This window comes from Canis lupus, chromosome 11 (assembly GCF_011100685.1).
Source record: "Canis lupus familiaris isolate Mischka breed German Shepherd chromosome 11, alternate assembly UU_Cfam_GSD_1.0, whole genome shotgun sequence".
In the NCBI taxonomy this organism is placed as follows: Eukaryota; Metazoa; Chordata; class Mammalia; order Carnivora; family Canidae; genus Canis; species Canis lupus.
In genome coordinates, this window is record NC_049232.1 from 60,436,144 (window position 1) to 60,453,926 (window position 17,783).

Here is a 17,783-nt window from a genome sequence, read left to right on the forward strand (position 1 = left end):
ATATTCTATGAACTGTTTCCCCATTATTCTAAAGCTTCAGTAGAAGGTTGTATAAATGTTCCATTCTTGACTTGGCCTTGTTTCAGAGACTTAAAGGGAGAGCAGGTCACTTCAAGGCCTTTTGTCCCCATTCCCCACCCTGACCCCATGCCCATTCATGGCTGAATCCTGCATGGTGGTTGTGAATGTTAAGTATTGAAGAATTTTGCTGAGGGTGAAGGAAATATCAAAGAAGTAAGAATCTGAGTTCTCAGGTTTTCCTGTTCTTTTTCCAAGCAGAACTCTTCCCTGCAGAGTCAACCTCTGATTATGTTTTAATTTTTATTTTGCAGGGAAGTAATTTCTTTTACATTGAATTAAAATTATTCATACGCATGTTTTATTTCTTCATTAGACCTTAATTTACTTGAGATAAAGAGTAAATTTAGGAAAATCACTAGAAGAGTTAATTTTCCCATTGGCCAAATGAGTGGCTATAATTCTTCAAGGGCTCTTCTGTCTGCAGAACTTACTAATTTTACGTGAGTCCCTAAAATGATAGGATGTCACAATTCTAGAAAGGTTGAGAATACCTTATCTCTGGTTTCCATATTAGTTTGTTGGCAGATATGCTGCCTACATCTTTCTGTTATTGTCAAGTGAAATAACTGCTCTGGAACAGAGGGTGAGAATAACAAAGAAAGTAAAACAAAGAAATTTCACAACAGCCATCATTAGGAACTCAAAGGCAATTTGACCTAAAGCAGCTCTAAATTTTATTTTTTTTTCAAAAGATTTTATTCATTTATTTGACAGAGAGAGCACAAGCAGAGGGAGTGGCAGGCAAAGGGAAAGGGAGAAGAAGTAGCCTCCCCATAGAACAGGGAAGCCCAATGTGGGGCTGGTTCCCAGGACCCTGGGATCATGACCTGAGCAAAAGGCAGAGACCCAACTGACTGAGCCACCCAGCTGCCCTGCAGCTTGAAATTTTAAAAGAGAAACAGAAAATGCAATCTTTTCTCATTTGCTGTTTCTTTAAACAAGTACACTCTACCTCCCCAAAGATTTCCCCCTAAAAAGAAAACACATTGCACAGCTTGACCTGTAATTTAAATCACAATTAAGCTTCCAGTTAGATTTTTGTCATAAATCTGCCATAAATACCCCAGCATTCCGTTAAATTCCCTTACCCTCTTAAACAGCATGACCCCAGTTTTATTTTTCCTAGACATAAAATGTTGAATTTCATGGATTTATGAGTTTCATGAATAAGACTAATCCAATGGCCATTTGTAGAGAAATTCTCACCAGATACTCCTAGATCCCATTAATTAATAAAAAATATTCAAAATAAATATTACTGCAAATACTCTAAGTAGAATGCTGGCAATATTGCTTTGTATAAAAAGATGCCACTGACTGGAACTGTGAGGAACATTTCCTCCTGTTGTCCCTGCTCAGCACTTTGACCTATGCTACATCCAAGCTGCTTTTTACAAATCTACCTTTTATCCTGTCATTTATTCTTAGTGAGATACTACTTCTTCTTCACTTCCCTGAACACAAAGAAGTTGTTAAGATTTTACGTTTGTGACCTAAACCTGGGTACCCACTATAAATCCAAACTTGACTGAGAATGTCCAGCATCTGGTGAAATAGGTCAGCTGGGGTTTCAATGACTTGAGGGCTTCAGTAGTAACATGGAAAAGAAAGTTACCAGAGGCATTAAGACTGCTAGTTATTTCTAGGGCACTATAAGATTACTGCAAGAAGTTATGCTTTGTAATCAATAAAATAAGAACTGATATCCACTGTAGTATAAGCTCCGTGAGGCAGAAATTGTTGTACTCTTCACTGACATTGTAAGCACCCAAGCATTTGTTGAATAAATGGATGGACTTTAGTCCTGGCTTTTCTCTGTGATCAAAGTCTAGTTCTGTGATCCTGCTTCTTCATCTGTAAAATGGAGATAATTGGTTCAGTAGGTTAAGCATCTGACTCTTGATCTCAGCTCAGGTCTTGATCTCAGGGTTGTGAGTTCAAGCCTGGTGTTGGACTCCAAGCTGGGAATGGAGCCTACTTTAAAAAACAAAATAAAAATAAATAATTATTGAGTTACATAAAGTAACTTAGGAAAAGCGTTTGGAACTTGGCACTAGTATACATCAATATTTTAAGCAGTAAAAGTAATAAGATGACAAGCTAAGTCATAAATGAGGTGTTTTTTAAATGAGATTATTTTAAATCATTGAACAGCAATGATGGGCAAAACTGTTTGAAAGTTGCAAACCCTGTTTTTTTCCCCTAAAATGTGAAGGATTAAATTTTTAGGCATAAAAAGCCTTTGTTTTTGGAGAATCATCTGGATACTCAAGTTTATACAAACATTGAGCAATGGTTCTCTGCTAGATTTTAGATATATAGCACCAAGAAAATAAAGAGCTTTCCTTAATATAGTAACATATTTATATTAACGTAGGCAAAATCTGTTTCTCTCAAAAACATGTTTCTTTACTGTGTATGGATCTAGAGTAGTCTATGCCTGTACATTATTGCTTGTCCTTATAGAAGTCAATAAGCATTTTCTTTTTTCCAAGTAGTGACCCATAAAGATTGGGAGAGGAGAACTAGAAATGGCAAAAAAGACTGGCAGACATGATTTTCAATGCCCACTGACAAAAGATATAAAGAGAATTAGATCTGGATTGCTGAAGCTGCAATAAGCTATGCCATGAATGTCCCACAAATGCTGTATTTTGAAGGGGAAAAAAAAACCCCTCAAACTCTTAAAAATGTATTGATGTTACATTATCCTGGTCTGAAGTCCCTTGGGAAATAAAGGTCAGGATCCCACCATTTTGGGTAGGAGTGGGATTTGGGGAAAATAGAGTATAGGAAGAGTGAAGACTGAAGAATAGCCAGAGGGCTGGATATTCCCTATCTGCCACCCAACCGGAGTGGGGTATAAGTGGAGCAGAAGTTAGTGTTTGGAAGATAAGGTCAGAGTTGGAAAGGGAGGAGAGAGAGTGATCAAGGTATACCTGAGTTTCTGTGCATGTTAATGTTTGATGGAGTATGCAGGTAATTACTTAGGAATTTTAAGAAGCATAAAAGTAACAAAACAACAACCAATGTTCATTTGAAAAATCTAAAAAACAGAATGCGTGTTCTCTAGTTTCAAAAGAATGCCCATCTTTATACTATGTTCTATATGTTCTTCTGGTTGTTCCTCAGTTCAGTAAACATTTATGGAGCACAACTCTGTCAAAGAACTGGGATGGATGCTAAGTATACAGACACTAATAAGACAAGACCACTGCTATGAAAGTGCTCACAGTGAGGAGAAACAAGAATATAAATGTATATAATGTATATAATTTATAATGTATATAAATATAATAACATGTAACAGGAGTCTGTGTATGTAATAAAGGAGCACAAAGGAGGGGTAGTAATTATATTGGGCAGCAACTGGGAGCTGGTGATACTTGAATTGTACTCTTTGAACCTGAAACTGCAGCTGTTCCATGGCATAATAGAAGCTTGTTTTTACTTTACAGGTTAAAAAGTAGGATGGGGAAAGTATATGGGGCTGACAGCCTCTGAAGCAAAAAAGCTAGGATGGATATTCTATGGTAGGTTACTCAGCTTTATGATGATCACTTGGTCACTGATGGTATTACACAAAGAGAATATGGCTAGCTGGCATAAAAAAAATGTTTCAATGTTATATCAATGGGAAATAATCACTACCATTAATTTGCTGAGCCTTAAAATATTGAATAATTTGAGGAATATATTATGTATTTCAATAATCTGCATTTTTCAATGTTTCTGCATTTTTCTTTCTAACCTATTCTTTTCCTTTACCTTAATCAGAAAGTAGGAAATGAACTCCCTAAACTTACTCATATTCAACCAGTATTTATTGTCCACTGTGTGCTAAGCCCTGAGGTATGTCACAAAGATATGCCACTATATGAATAAAGCTCAGAAGAAAAATCTGATGAAAGGATTAAGAGATAAAGAAGAGAATAGGAGCAATGTTTCCAGAAATGGATTAGATCTGGGTTTTGAAATAGACATAGAAATAGAAATACACATGCGGAGAGATATGGAGAGGATGGGCATTTCAAGTTTAGCACGTGCAAAGACACAGAGATGAAGAACATCAACATTTCAAGAATGACACAAAGTTCTTTAAAATGGCATACAAAATACTATATTATCTGAGGCTTCTGTGATCTCCTGTTCTAAATCTTGATAATTTTTACATCAAGCATTATGTTTATGTTCTATGCCTTGTGCCATCTACTCTATTTATAATGCCTTTTACTCTTTCTCTGGTTATGTCTTTATACAAATCATCTCCACTCAACTATGGACTCCTTGGGACAGGTCCACATCTTATTCATCTTTATATCCCAACACCTTACACACTTCTTGGCATAAGGTAGGCATTCTATAAATGCCTTCTGAATTCATTCATTCATCTATCCATTAACAAAGTTGGCATGCTATCTTTTGTCATTGGTTGGTTGGTTGGGTGGTTCACAGTAGTGAACAACAACAAAAAAAAAGACAAGGCAATCTAAAGAAGAAACAGGAGATGAGTCTGGGAAAGAAGGCTGAGAATGAATTATGAAAGGCCAGGCATGTCACCTTAAAGAGACTAGAATTAATTCTGTAGGCAGTTTCCACCAAGTATTTATACAGAGTGTAGAGATATCATATTTTTGATATAGAAGCATAAGTATTTTGTAGAACTTTAGAGAGGGTAGAGACTGGTACTAATAAGTATTTGCTGAATTAGGAATTTAAGTCAGAATTCAAAGAATAAGAAATACTTGTGACTAGAGGACTGAAGAAGGATGTCGAAGACTACAGAAAATGTTAATTACAGAAGGGACAGAGTTTGTGAACTAAAAATCTAAGAGTGAAAAGTCTGTTTGAATCTAGTAAGAACTAACAGTAATAAAAGGGAACCCACTGGAAAAAGATCAAGCAGATGTGCATGGATTTGAAATAAAAAAGAAGATACCATCATGACAAAGAGAACAATGAAATGAGAATCACATTGGAGAAAGGGGATCCAGTAATCATCTCCATGAAGGAAGGGGTGTGGCAAAAGAGAAGGAGTAGTTTTAACTATAAACCAATATGGAAGTGATAAAAGTCAAGGATAGCTGAAAACCTGCAATTACAAATAGGAAATAAGACCTTGGATTTTATGAGTATTATGTGAAAATATTTTCTTAAAAGCTAGTTGGTGCTGGACTTCTGTTTTTTAGGAAAAGCTACTTTATATGGAATATAAGAATCTGAAAGCAATGCTTGCCGGTGCAAAACAGAGATCACTGATGTTCTTCATGAAAAGTAAATGAGAATGATGAGGGAGTGGAAGGCAAGCTGAGGACAAAGCACAAGCTGACACCCCACAAACCCCCACCGCCACTCCTAGGTGGGATATATGTGATATTCCTCAGGCATTCCTAGCTGCCCTAAAACTAAGAAAAGGAAAAAACAAAAAACAAATGTTTAACTAATAGAGATCACAGTCCCTCAAGACAGGAGCCTCTATCAGTGTGTAAAAGTCTTAGTGATTTACAAGGAAAAAGCATTCTTATCAATAGCTAACTTTCAGAGACCCTTAGACTCAATTTCTTGGAGTCCTAACAACACCTGCCCATCCATAGAGATGTGGGAAACAAAGGTAGAAGGGAATGTAAATAAAATAAAATTTCCTGGGGATCCCTGGGTGGCTCAGCGGTTTAGCGCCAGCCTTTGGCCCAAGGCCCGATCCTGAAATCCCGGGATCCAGGATGGAGTCCCGCGTTGGGCTCCCGGCAGCCTGCTTCTCCCTCCTCCTGCTTCTCCCTCCTCCTGTGTCTCTGCCTCTCTCTCTCTCTCTCATAAATAAATAAATAATAAATAAATAAATAAATAAATCTTTAAAAAATAAAAAAAATAAAATTTCCTTATAACCTGCAGCCCATTGACAAGGACTTGTGATAGTCAGAGTATAACATCCAGGAAACTCCCAACTGTCTTAATGTTAATGCTTTGCTAGAGGGAAACACAACCTTGACAATGACAAAGCCTCCGATATCTGGTAGGTCCTCTTTAGCATATAAAAGTTCTTTTGAAAACCTCCCTTCTCCCTAACCTCCCCCAACTCCTCAGTATATATAATCAGCCATTCCTTACAATCCTGATGAAGCAACTCCTGCCCACAAGTCCAGTCACAGTGCTTTAATAAAATCACCAATTTGTGCCATAGACATCTCAAGAATTCTTTCTTGGTCATCAGCTCCAGACCTCACCCCACCAACACCAACTCACACGCATTCAAAAACTACGTCATGAAGACCTCCTCTAAAATGATTGACTGAACTTTCCTTTATAAAGTAATACTGGATAAAATATAATAGTATCTTTGAAGAGGCACCTGCACCTCAATATCTATGGCAGCAATGTCTATAATAGCCAAACTATGGGAAGAACCCAGATGTCCATCAACAGATGAATGGATAAAGATGTAGTGTATATACACAATGGAATACAACTCAACATCAAAAAAAAATAAAATAAAAATAAAAAAAATAAAAATAAGGGAAAAAAGAAAAAGAAATCTTGCCATTTGCAATTATGTGGATGGAACTAGAGGGTATTATGCCAAGCAAAATAAGTCAGTCAGAAAAAGACAATTATGATATGATCTCACTCATATGTGGAATTTAAGAAACAAAGCAGAGGATCATAGCAGAAGAGAGGGAAAAATAAAACAAGATGAAATCAGAGAGGGAGACAAACCATAAGAAACTCTTAATCATAGGAAACAAACTGAGGCTCGCTGGAGGGGAGAGGGATGGAGGGATGGGGTAACTGGGTAATAATGGACATTAAAGAGGGCACGGGATGTAATGAGCACTGGGCATTATATAAGACTGATGGATCACTGATCTCTACCTCTGAAAACAATACTACGTTATATGTTGATTGAATTTAAATTACAAAAAAATTGATGTAATAATTATTATATAAACCATATGCCAAGCTCAGTAACAAAAAGCAAAAACATGACAGGAAATTCTCAGTGCCAGAAACAAACTGATAAATTGCAGCCCTCCCACATTTTATACTTGGCTTTAGGGCTCGGGAGCCAGTAGCTGGGTTTCCGTGCACAAGCAGCACAAGGCCCAGCGCCTCAGTGAGGCAGAGGAATAGGAACTAAGCCCTCAGGTAAAACCTCGAGGCTTAAACAACTGCCAGTCACTGGGCCTGGAAAAATTCAACCTACTAGTCTGGGAAAGAGGCAAAGAAGTTTGTTCTTTGCTTGTGGCTTTGCATAGGGGTTAAAAACAAAAGGTACCTGTGAGAAATAAAAACCCCAGGCCTGCAAGATATAAATTTACAATATCTGCATAATTCAGAAACCACAAGCTGAGAAATAATCATTCACAAATGCCCCAGGATATTTAAGAGCCAAAGAACCCTGGCAGAAACAAATACATAACTGTTCTGAAGGGACTCTTTCACAACTCAGGGCATGAGAGACTCCCATTAAACAAAACAACCCCATCCCAGAACAGCACCATGGGAGGATATAAATCACTATGAGTAAAATTCAGCAAATGTTGTAAACAGTAGAGTTGGGAACTCAAAAGCTGGAGTACCTGAAAGAGAAAATAAAGTTATTTTATTAAAGAGGCAAAATAATAGAAATTATGACGAAAGAATACACAAAGAACCAAACAGAACATGTAGTACTGCAGTTTCATCATCGAAATGAAAATGAATGGGTCTAACCAGATCCCATAAGTGAATGAATATAGTCATCTCCTTTTCCATTCCTTATTTTTTTAAGAGATTTTATTTATTTATTCATGAGACACACACACACACACACACACACACACACACACACAGAGGCAGAGACACAGGCAGTGGGAGAAGCAGGCTTCATGCGGGGAGCCCGATGCGGGACTCGATGCCAGGACTCCAGGATCACGCCATGAGCCAAAGGCAGACGCTCAACCACTGAGCCACCCAGGCGTCCCACCATTCCTTATTTTGGATTATGCTCCACTATATTTGTCAAACAGGTTACACTTGGTGTATTCAAAATGAGCTCCTGTGCAATACAATTTTACAATATGAACTTCCGTCATTATGAGTTCATTCCTTTGAACCCCAAATTAATCTCAACAAAATGAATCAACCTTTCCTTACGTCTGCAGGGAAGGTAAAGTCCTTTCATTATTTCTTCTGTCCTAAGTTGCGGGGAGAAAGGAATCATCTAGGTCTCAAGGGCTACTTTAGAAGTCTAAAATTAGAAATATGCACCCAGGGATAGAGGGTTCTTCCCAGTGCCCTGGAAGAGTAGACCAAATCTTTTTCCTAAGTCCTTCCTTATGGCTTTATCAGTATGTTTGTTGGTGCTGCTGCTTTGGACATAGGACTAAAACTTTACCAGCCTGCCAATCTTGAACCTTTCACAAGATCCATGGTGATGAAACAAGAACAGTGCTCTATTTCTATTACATTTACCCTATGGTCTATCCTTACTTCCAGCCCTTTTCTCTCCAAATTAGGGAGGTATTAGTGACTTTGTGCCTTGGTCTTCCCCACTTCCCTATGATCTCAGGAGGGGGCTATAAGTCAGCCATTAGTTGTTTCCTCAAATCCATCCAATTTCACAGAAATTCCTTATGTACCTGGCATGCTGGAAGACTAAAACTGATATAGATCTCTCCCTTAATAAGCAATATTCATTTTAGGAAATAATTGCAATGGAAGTAGGTATGTATATTCTTTTAACAACTCAGAATGCTCATCCAGCAAAAGTGCATTTGCAGTTTTCATCCATCTGACTTAAATATATAAGCTAATTATTAAGGGCAAAGGCTAATAGTGTCCATTTTCACTCCTCAAAAATGTTTATTTTTCACAACCTGGTAAAACCCACTTCAGGGCTTGTTGGCAAATTAAAATGCTCTACTCACAAAGTGATGAAGGGGACATAGTTGAGAGTAAATGTATGTTAAAGTTGAATAGGCCATTTGCAACAACAGGGATGGAGTTAGAGTATTATGCTAAGCGAAGTAAGTCAGAGAATGACAAATACCACATGATCTCGCTTATACGTGGAATTTAAGAAACAAAACAAACCAGCAAAGATTAAAAAAAAGAGAGAGAAAGAGCAACAAATGAAGAAACAGACTCTCTACAGAGAGAGACCAAGAAAGAGACTCTTAACTAGAGGGAAAAAAACTGATGTTTACCAGAAGGGAGGCAGGTGGGGGGACTGGGTTAAATGGGTGATGGGGATTAAGGAGGGGGCTTGTAAGCACTGGGTGTTGTATGGAAGTGTTGAATCATTATATTATACTCCTGAAACTAGTATCACACTGCATGTTAGCGATCCTGGAATTAAAATAAAAAAACTTAATAGAAAATTGAATAGAACCGGGATCCCTGGGTGGCGCAGCGGTTTGGCGCCTGCCTTTGGCCCAGGGCGTGATCCTGGAGACCTGGGATCGAATTCCACGACGGGCTCCCGGTGCATGGAGCCTGCTTCTCCCTCTGCCTGAGTCTCTGCCTCTCTCTCTCTCTCTCTCTGTGACTATCATAAATAAATAAAAATTAAAAAAAAAAAAAAGAAAATTGAATAGAACCAATATAGGAGTTGTAGAATGTAGGGGCTGCAGGATTCAAGATAGACAAAGAGAAATACTTAGCTGTTAAAAGATGTGAGGCTAGTAACCATTGACATTACAGAAGGGGGTGGGATAGGAGTGTAAGTGAGTCTTTAGTAAATAAACCAAACCCCCCCAAAAAAACTTTTTTTGTTCCTTTATAAGTAGGGAAAGGGATCCCTGGGTGGCGCAGCGGTTTGGCGCCTGCCTTTGGCCCAGGGCGCGATCCTGGAGACCCGGGATCGAATCCCACGTCAGGCTCCCGGTGCATGGAGCCTGCTTCTCCCTCTGCCTGTGTCTCTGCCTCTCTCTCTCTCTCTCTCTGTGACTATCATAAATAAATAAAAAAAAAAAAATTAAAAAAAAAAAAGTAGGGAAAGAATTTCAAAACATAGGCCCATTCTTGGTAATTTTTGGTAGTTCCACTGGTGCCCAATGCTGCAAAGCCATTCTGGGCCAAAGAAAGACCTTTCTTTCTTCCTTTTTCTTTTTCTTTCTTTTCTTTTCTTTCTTTTCTTCCTTCCTTCCTTTTTCTTTTCTTTTCTCTTTTTTCTTTCTGACATTTTAAATACGTGGTATAACACAGGGGACCGGGTGCACCGTGTTTTTCTGCATCACCTGGGGACAGTGCCCTCTGAGGCCGTCCTTCCTAAAGGACGGTTATTATCCGTATGCTCACCTCCGGCTGAAGTGGCCAGTTTGGTTAAGAACAGGACACGCTAATAAACACAGACCCCGGGTACGAGCGGTACTGGATTCTGATCACGAAGAGGACCGGTAGGTCACCATCACGAGGACGCGCTGCGGGGCTGGACGCCCAGCCTCTCCGCTCACCTGTAAGAGGAGAACAACGTCACAGGTTTCAGAGATGCTGCAGGATTTTAAAGCCCTGGGAACCCAGCCTGACACACTGAGGCTCAACAAATACTAGCTGTCGGGTTTCCAAAGAAACTCTCGGACATGCTGGCTCTGCCACCGTTTTATAAGTGCAGGGAGCGGAACACCTGTTAGGCCACCCCCTGCTGCCGGCCGCACAGCTCCCGACGACCCCGAGTACCAACCTCCCTCCCCGACGCGAAATTGGAGATGAAAAAGCCCGCCAGGCTGGGGATGCCCGGGGGGCTCAGCGGTTTGGCGCCACCTGCGGCCCAGGGCGTGACCCTGGGGTCTCGGGATCGAATCCCGCATCGGGCTCCCTGCGTGGCGCCTGCTTCTCCCTCTGCCTGTGTCTCTGCCTCTCTCTCTCTCTCTGTGTCTCTCATGAATAAATAAATGAAATTTTAAAAAGATTTTAAGATTTTTAAAAGATTAAAAAAAAAGAAAAAGCCCGCCAGGGTCCGGAGCGCGGAGGGGCGGAGCCAGAACGCGCCCCCCAGGCCTCCCAAACTCCGCTCTTCCCCAGCCCCCCAGAAAGCGCAGCCTCCCAATTTTGATAAATTTGAGCCAAATAATCAGGTAAATTCTGAGGCTTCTGCAGGACGATGAGGACACGGGGAAAGAGGCCGCCCGCCTCCCCGCCTCCACGGCTCTACAACTACCCCGGCGCGAACCAGCGAGTCCCGCCAGGATCGCGGGACTCGGGGGCGGGGCTTCTGGGGGCGGGGCTTCTGGGGGGCGGGGCCTTCTGGGGGCGGGGCCTCCGGGCAGCCCGAGGCCAGATGGGGCCTAAACGGGGGCGGGGCCGGCGAAGCGCGAGGCCCCCAGGCTGCGGTGCGGGGCTGCCCGCGGGATGCCGGACGCCGGGCTCCACACAAGCCGCGTGCTCCTTTAGTCCTCAGGCCCCCGCCGTCGCACCCCCGGAGCTGCCAGTGTCGTGACGCCCTTTCCTACCTCCTGGTCGCTTTTACTGTTGGACGGGAGGGAAAAATGTAACCTCTACGTCAGGCATCTCCTAGGCACCGGCCAATGAACTAGGCAGCGGAGGTGGGGTCCTTTGCTCGCGCCGAAATTCAAAGGTATAAATATTTCCGGCCGGGTTGAGGAGCGCGGGCTGTGCGTCGGAGCCGCTATGTCGGGGTCTGCTTGGTAGCGTCCGAAAGCCCGGCAGAGTGGGCCGGTCTCTGCTTTTGCAACCAGGAGTAGCTTCTAGGGCACCTGAGACCCGGGCGGCTTGGCGCGGCGGGGAGGCGGGTGCGTCCGCGCGGCAGGTGGGGCCTAGTCGGGCAGTCCCGGCTGCCGAGGAGGACGCGTTGTTTCTGTGTGTGCGCGGCGGGGCGGCGGGTGGGGGGGAGACGGGTTCGCGAGAAGCGACCTCAAGCTAATGTTAGTCCTGATGGGTTCCCTGGCGGAGTGGCTCCTTTCTCTCTAGCCCGGGAGGAGGGCAAACAGGTGTTGGTAGAAAGGCCTGGTGGGGCGCGGGGACACGCCGAGTGCGAAACAACCTGGAGGGTATTGACTGACCCCCCCCCCCCCCCCCCGCCCTGGAGTCTGGGGCCGAAGCCGTGGACATCAGCAAAGATCAATAGGAACTTGCATTGCGATGGTCTGGAGAGACGAATAGATACTGTTGAGTGTCATCTTGAAGTACGACGAAGGGAAAAGAGTGAGGGGATGGGGACAGGTCCGTTTTTAAATGGGAAAGTCAAAAAAGAGCCTAGTAAAGGGACATTTGAAGAAAGACGTGAGAGTGAGTCGCGTCAGTATCTGGAAACAGGGCACTACGGGCAGAGGGAGTGGGATGTGGAATGATCCGTTTCTGTTAGAGAATGATAAAGATGGGGAGGTAAGCCTGGGGAAGGAAGTCGGTGACTTCCAGGTTGAACTAATGGTTTAATTCACTTCCAACTGGTTAGATTGGAAAACGTGTCTTTTACATCAGAGGAAAGTAGCTCGGCAAGTGCCGGTTTTCTTTCTCTGGAATCTGTCATTCTTATGTTTTTTAGTCTTTCACGTACATTATGATTACAGATTTCTGTTCCACTTAATGTTCTCTGTTTTGTATAGAGCTGCTTTGCGGCCTGTTTGATTCCCAGCAGAAGTTTTGCCAGTCCTAGTCCCTGGTGACCATGCATGTCAAGTCCATCATTCTTGAAGGATTTAAGTCCTACGCTCAGAGGACTGAAGTCAATGGTTTTGATCCCCTCTTTAATGCCATCACTGGTTTAAATGGTAGTGGGAAATCCAACATATTGGACTCCATCTGCTTTTTGTTGGGCATCTCCAACCTATCTCAGGTAAACTTTCTGATGTACGTGAATCTTAAGTTTGGGGAGTCTCGAGGGAACCCACATTGAACGTAGAGACTATATTGCTAGTATCTCTTCGTTTGCGTTTTGAGCAAGTTTTATGTAAATCATTATACCTCACCGCAGTCCTTTAGAGGTAGATGTTATTACTCCACTTTCTGGTGAGAAAACAGAACTTTTGGGTTGCTTAAGGTTCATTTCCTTAAGATGTTTGGAGCAACACTCAAACTCAGGCATTGTTTAAGGCAGCCTTCTTCCAGAGTCTGGATTCCTACCCATCACTCTGCATCTGAACGGTGAAATTCTTAGATGCTGTCTTCCTAAATCTTTCAAATGAACTTCAGTTAAGAAATTAGTAGAAAACAATTCAATGGAGGGTTGGAAGAGTCCTGTGGAGAAAGGCCCTCATTTTAGGTGGTTTCCCATTTTCCTTTCCTCGCTTCTGAATGCAACTGTCCTCAGCTACTTAACAGATACTACATGGGTGCTTTTCCAACAGCAAGTAACCCATTTTTAATGCCTTTTTGTGCAGTATGGGGTTTTGTAGATGATAAACTTTTCTTTTGTTTTAGGTTCGGGCTTCTAACTTACAAGATTTAGTTTACAAAAACGGGCAGGCTGGTATCACCAAAGCCTCAGTGTCAATCACATTTGATAATTCTGACAAAAAGCAAAGTCCTTTAGGATTTGAGGTTCATGATGAAATAACAGTAACAAGGCAGGTGAGTGGCTACAAAATATTTGGATACTTAAGAACTTATATCTGACCTGTTTTTTTGGCAATATGACTTTACTGGCAAAGTTGATGAGCAAATTGATCAAATAGACTCGACCTCTTAAGAATGTCTTCCTTATTTTAAAAATTTGATCATGCAAATTCCACCATTTACCAAGAGGATTGAAAGGGATCTGGAAACCTGTCAGTCGGTACAGGCACTCAGCTGTGCTTAAATCTTGAACGGTATTTGAGTCTTCTCTGCTGGGATACCTATACTTGGGATCTTGTTACCTTCTGAGGTAATCTACTCTGTTATTGGGCAGGTCTAATTAAAAAGTTATTTCTATAAAGTGAGCCAAAGTATTATCATCAAGTTTTACATATTAAATCTGGTTCTTTGAGATCATAATCCATATTTTAATATTTCGGTTTAATATTGAGGTGTTAAATATTTAAGCTAAATCTTTCTAGGTCTTTCAACTGATAAAATTGTTTCTATTTCCTTCACTTGTCTGATTCCACTGAATACAAATTTGCGCTAGGTTTTTTTTGCCTTTATTTCATGCATGGCGCCTTAAATTGCATTTACGAGGATTAGTCTCCTTAGGACAGGATTAAGCAGAATTGTCACTTCATTTTAAGTGCGATTCTCTTTTCCCCTATATGACATTGGAGAGTTCAAAATACATTATGAATTCATATCCAACTTACTTAAAAATCACCGTAATTTTTAAAATGTGTATTAGCTGTGTTACTACCATTTCTATTTGTAAGAAGGTTTTTGAAACCAGTGCAGGACCAGACCTTTGTCCCTTTATCTTGTTATAGTCATACAATGTTCCTTTGTCAGTTTTATTTTTAAAAATTCTGTTAAGTCCTGTTTACTCTCTATGTTAGCATTATGTAGCTTGTAGATTCTGCTTTCTTTTTTAATAAAAACCTTAAGAAAAAATAAGGCATTGACTAGGTTGGGATAAAATCCTGTTCTGTGTCATTAAGCATCCATCAGATACCTTTTAGGAATTTTCATAAGTCTTCTACTAATCTACCTAAAATTCCTGTCCTCATGCAGTCCATATGCCTTTATTTTCACCAAAATTTTGTTATAGGGATTTTTAAAAAATATTTATGTATACTAGATTTCTTGTTTAAATATATTAATATATGATCTATTAGCTTAATACTCCTGTCAAGAAAAGAAATGAATTAACACTCATCCAGTAGTTTGCTGTGTGCTGGGCATTCTTAAAGGCACTGGGAAATACAGAGAGAAAAATGAGCAACATCTTTTTAAGGACCTCAAAATACTGAGGATGACATGATTATGTCCATTAAGTGACAGTATAAGGGCTATAGTACAGTGTGAACAAGCTGGTGTCTGGTAGAAGTTGTTCTTTGAAGCTCTATGGTTACTCTTTTTCTTTCAAGAATTCAAAAGTCATGTCTTTATTAACTCCTTTTAGAATCTCTCAAGGATTGTTATCAAACTGCTTATCTTTGGGGCATTTGGGTGGCCCAGTCGGTTAAGCATCTGACTATTGATTAGGGGTCGTGATCTCAAAGTTGGGAGATTGAGCCCCCTTGTCGGTCTCCCTGATGGGCATGAGGCCTGCTTAAGAGTCTCTCCCTTTCCTCTTAAAAAAGAACTGCTTGTCTTTAGTTTTTAGTATCTACGTTCTGTTCTTTGGAAATTAAAAAGTGGAGGAAAGAAGGGTTAACCTCTGAGGGTGGAAAAATTACAGAGAATGATCATGTGTAGAATATGAAAGACTCCTAACTCTGAGAAAAGAACTAGGGGTGGTGGAAGGGGAGGTGAGCGGGGGGTGGGGGTGACTGGGTGGTGGGCACTGAGGTGGGCACTTGATGGGATGAGCACTGGGTGTTATTCTGTATGTTGACAAATTGAACACCAATAAAAAATAAATTTATTAAAAGAAAAAAAAAAGAATATCGTTTCACATGTACTTGAAAACAAAGTCAGAAGTGACCTTAGAGATCTAGTCCAATGCAGGGGAGGTTAGGAGGATTGTGCTTGGTTATATAATCCAAAAGTCCTTGGATTAGAAGTCGGTTATCTTGATTCAATCTATAGTCTTTTGACCACCTCCTACTTCCTCCATTATTTACTTAGGATTGGTTTTATTTACCATTTGTTGGACAGAAGAAACAAGTGAAACATATTTGGGAATTTGTCATTTTAGTTCAAGATACGTGTGTTCATTTATATTTTTAAAAATACTTCCCTTTTAGGTGGTTATTGGTGGTAGAAATAAATATTTAATCAATGGAGTAAATGCAAACAATTCCAGAGTACAAGATCTCTTCTGTTCTGTTGGCCTTAATGTAAACAACCCTCACTTTCTCATCATGCAGGTATTTTGTTTATGGTCTTTATATAATAGTTTTGACATCGTTTATTTTAATAGGACAAGTGTTTCATTTTGGCTTTTCCATTTTTTATTTTCTGTTGCACTGGTATTTGGGTACCTGTTAAGAAGTATGTGTTAGTTATGTGTATTGATATATTCTAACATACACATTTGAAGTTTAAAGAATGTCTAGAAGTAATTTTCTTTGACTTATTTTGTTATTACAAGAATAATACATGGTCACTATAAGAATGTATTTATTTATTTTTAAAGATTTTATTTATTTATTAATGAGAGACACAGAGAGAAGCAGAGACACAGAGGGAGAAGCAGGCTCCATGCAGGGAGCGTGATGCGGGACTCGATCCTGGGACTCCAAGATCATGCTCTGGGCTGAAGGCAGGTGCTAAACCGCTGAGCCACCCAGGGATCCCCTATAAGAATTATTTAAAGTATATTGTCATAATGTATTCTTTCAGAGTATTGGGTTGAAGCATTTTATTATTTCAAATATATATTAAATTTTAAGTAATTTCCTTCCTGAGAGACTTACTCAAATGAAAAATAAGTGCTAATATTTTCTTGCCCTTATATTATCTCACTCGACTTATCCGCAAGGTCAATGGCATGATCCTGATGTGACCAAAATAACTTTATTTTTACTACATCACAGCCTTAAAGCTTAAAATTTATTTTAAATGAATCTAAATCCTTGGGATGCCTGCGTGGCTCAGTGGTTGAGCGTCTGCCTTTGATTCCGGGTGATCCCAGATTCCTGGGATGGAGTCCCACTTTAGGCTCCCTGAATGGAGCCTGCTTCTCCTCCCTCTGTCTGTGTTTCTGCCTCTCTCTCTCTGTTTCTATCATGAATAAATAAAATCTTTAAAAAAAATAATCTAAATCCTAAGTAATATGATGCTCTGAGACTTAGGTAGTGGGGTTTTGTCTTGTTTTTTTTTTTTTTTTTGGTAGCGATATTCTGGCATTGAAATAAAAGATTTTACGATTCTTTTTGAGGCTCACAAATGTGCAGTCTATTTCTAGAAATTATCTTGGAGTGTAGCCTTTAAAAAAAGACGTGTTAAACAATTATGCTAAAATTTATATATTTATATACTTATTGGACACTTTTATATCATTAATGTTGCCTCAGAAATACGGTCTGAGTTAATTTCATATTTTTTAATAACCATATCACTGGTAAGTGAAAAGGTAATTGGCAAAATTATGGAATTATAAGGTACCTTTGGTCTCAAATATAATAAAAGAAACATCTTTTCATGTAGATTAAAGAAAGAACTCCTTAAAGATTGGTATATTAGGATGGAACAGCTTCAGTGAAGATAAACATGTATGCCTTTAGGTAGGTGATTAATTTATCATTATAGTAACTGCCATTTTATTTTTCAGGGCCGAATTACCAAAGTATTGAATATGAAACCTCCAGAGGTAAGGATGCTATTTGTGGACAGTAAAAATTATAATTGTGAATAGTGTTTTAATCTTTTAAATCAATTTTTAAAAATTTCTTCCATTAAAATTCTTAGAAACATTATTGATTTAAAAGTGGCTAGTAAAGAATTTTTTTTTTAAAACTATTTGGCAAAAAAATAAAAAAATAAAAAAAAAATAAAACTATTTGGCGCTATACCTCCCTACCCATTTTTTTATTTGTTTGTTTTTTTTTTTAAGATTATATTTATTCTTGAGAGACAGACAGAGAAGCAGAGACATAGGTAGAGGGAGAAGCAGGCTCCTTGGGAGCCTGATGCAGGACTTGATCCTAGGAGTCCTGGGTCACGACCTGAGCCAAAGGCAGATGCTCAACTACTGA

At 40.0% G+C, this 17,783-nt stretch overlaps 1 protein-coding gene and 1 long non-coding RNA gene across 4 annotated transcripts in view; one reads left to right on the forward strand and one right to left on the reverse strand.

The window, feature by feature from the left end:
• Window positions 1-893: 893 nt before the first annotated feature.
• LOC111098114 lies at window positions 894-11,264 on the reverse strand. Its single transcript, XR_005367071.1, has 3 exons — window positions 10,739-11,264; window positions 10,357-10,511; window positions 894-5,486 (listed from the first exon to the last, which is right to left on the reverse strand). It is a non-coding gene; the product is annotated as an uncharacterized LOC111098114 (long non-coding RNA).
• Window positions 11,265-11,633: 369 nt separating this feature from the next.
• Window positions 11,634-17,783, forward strand: part of SMC2 (structural maintenance of chromosomes 2) — a 63,422-nt gene continuing 57,272 nt past the window's right edge. The window contains exons 1-5 of one of the 3 annotated variants that reach the window (XM_038552987.1): window positions 11,634-11,824; window positions 12,621-12,850; window positions 13,435-13,584; window positions 15,831-15,953; window positions 17,360-17,398. In XM_038552987.1, the coding sequence (XP_038408915.1) occupies window positions 12,683-12,850; window positions 13,435-13,584; window positions 15,831-15,953; window positions 17,360-17,398 (480 nt within the window). In that variant the 5' untranslated portion in view covers window positions 11,634-11,824; window positions 12,621-12,682. Of the gene's footprint in view, window positions 11,825-12,181; window positions 12,201-12,620; window positions 12,851-13,434; window positions 13,585-15,830; window positions 15,954-17,359; window positions 17,399-17,783 lie in introns of those variants that run through there. The other 2 variants (XM_038552989.1, XM_038552990.1) reach the window with 2 other exon arrangements.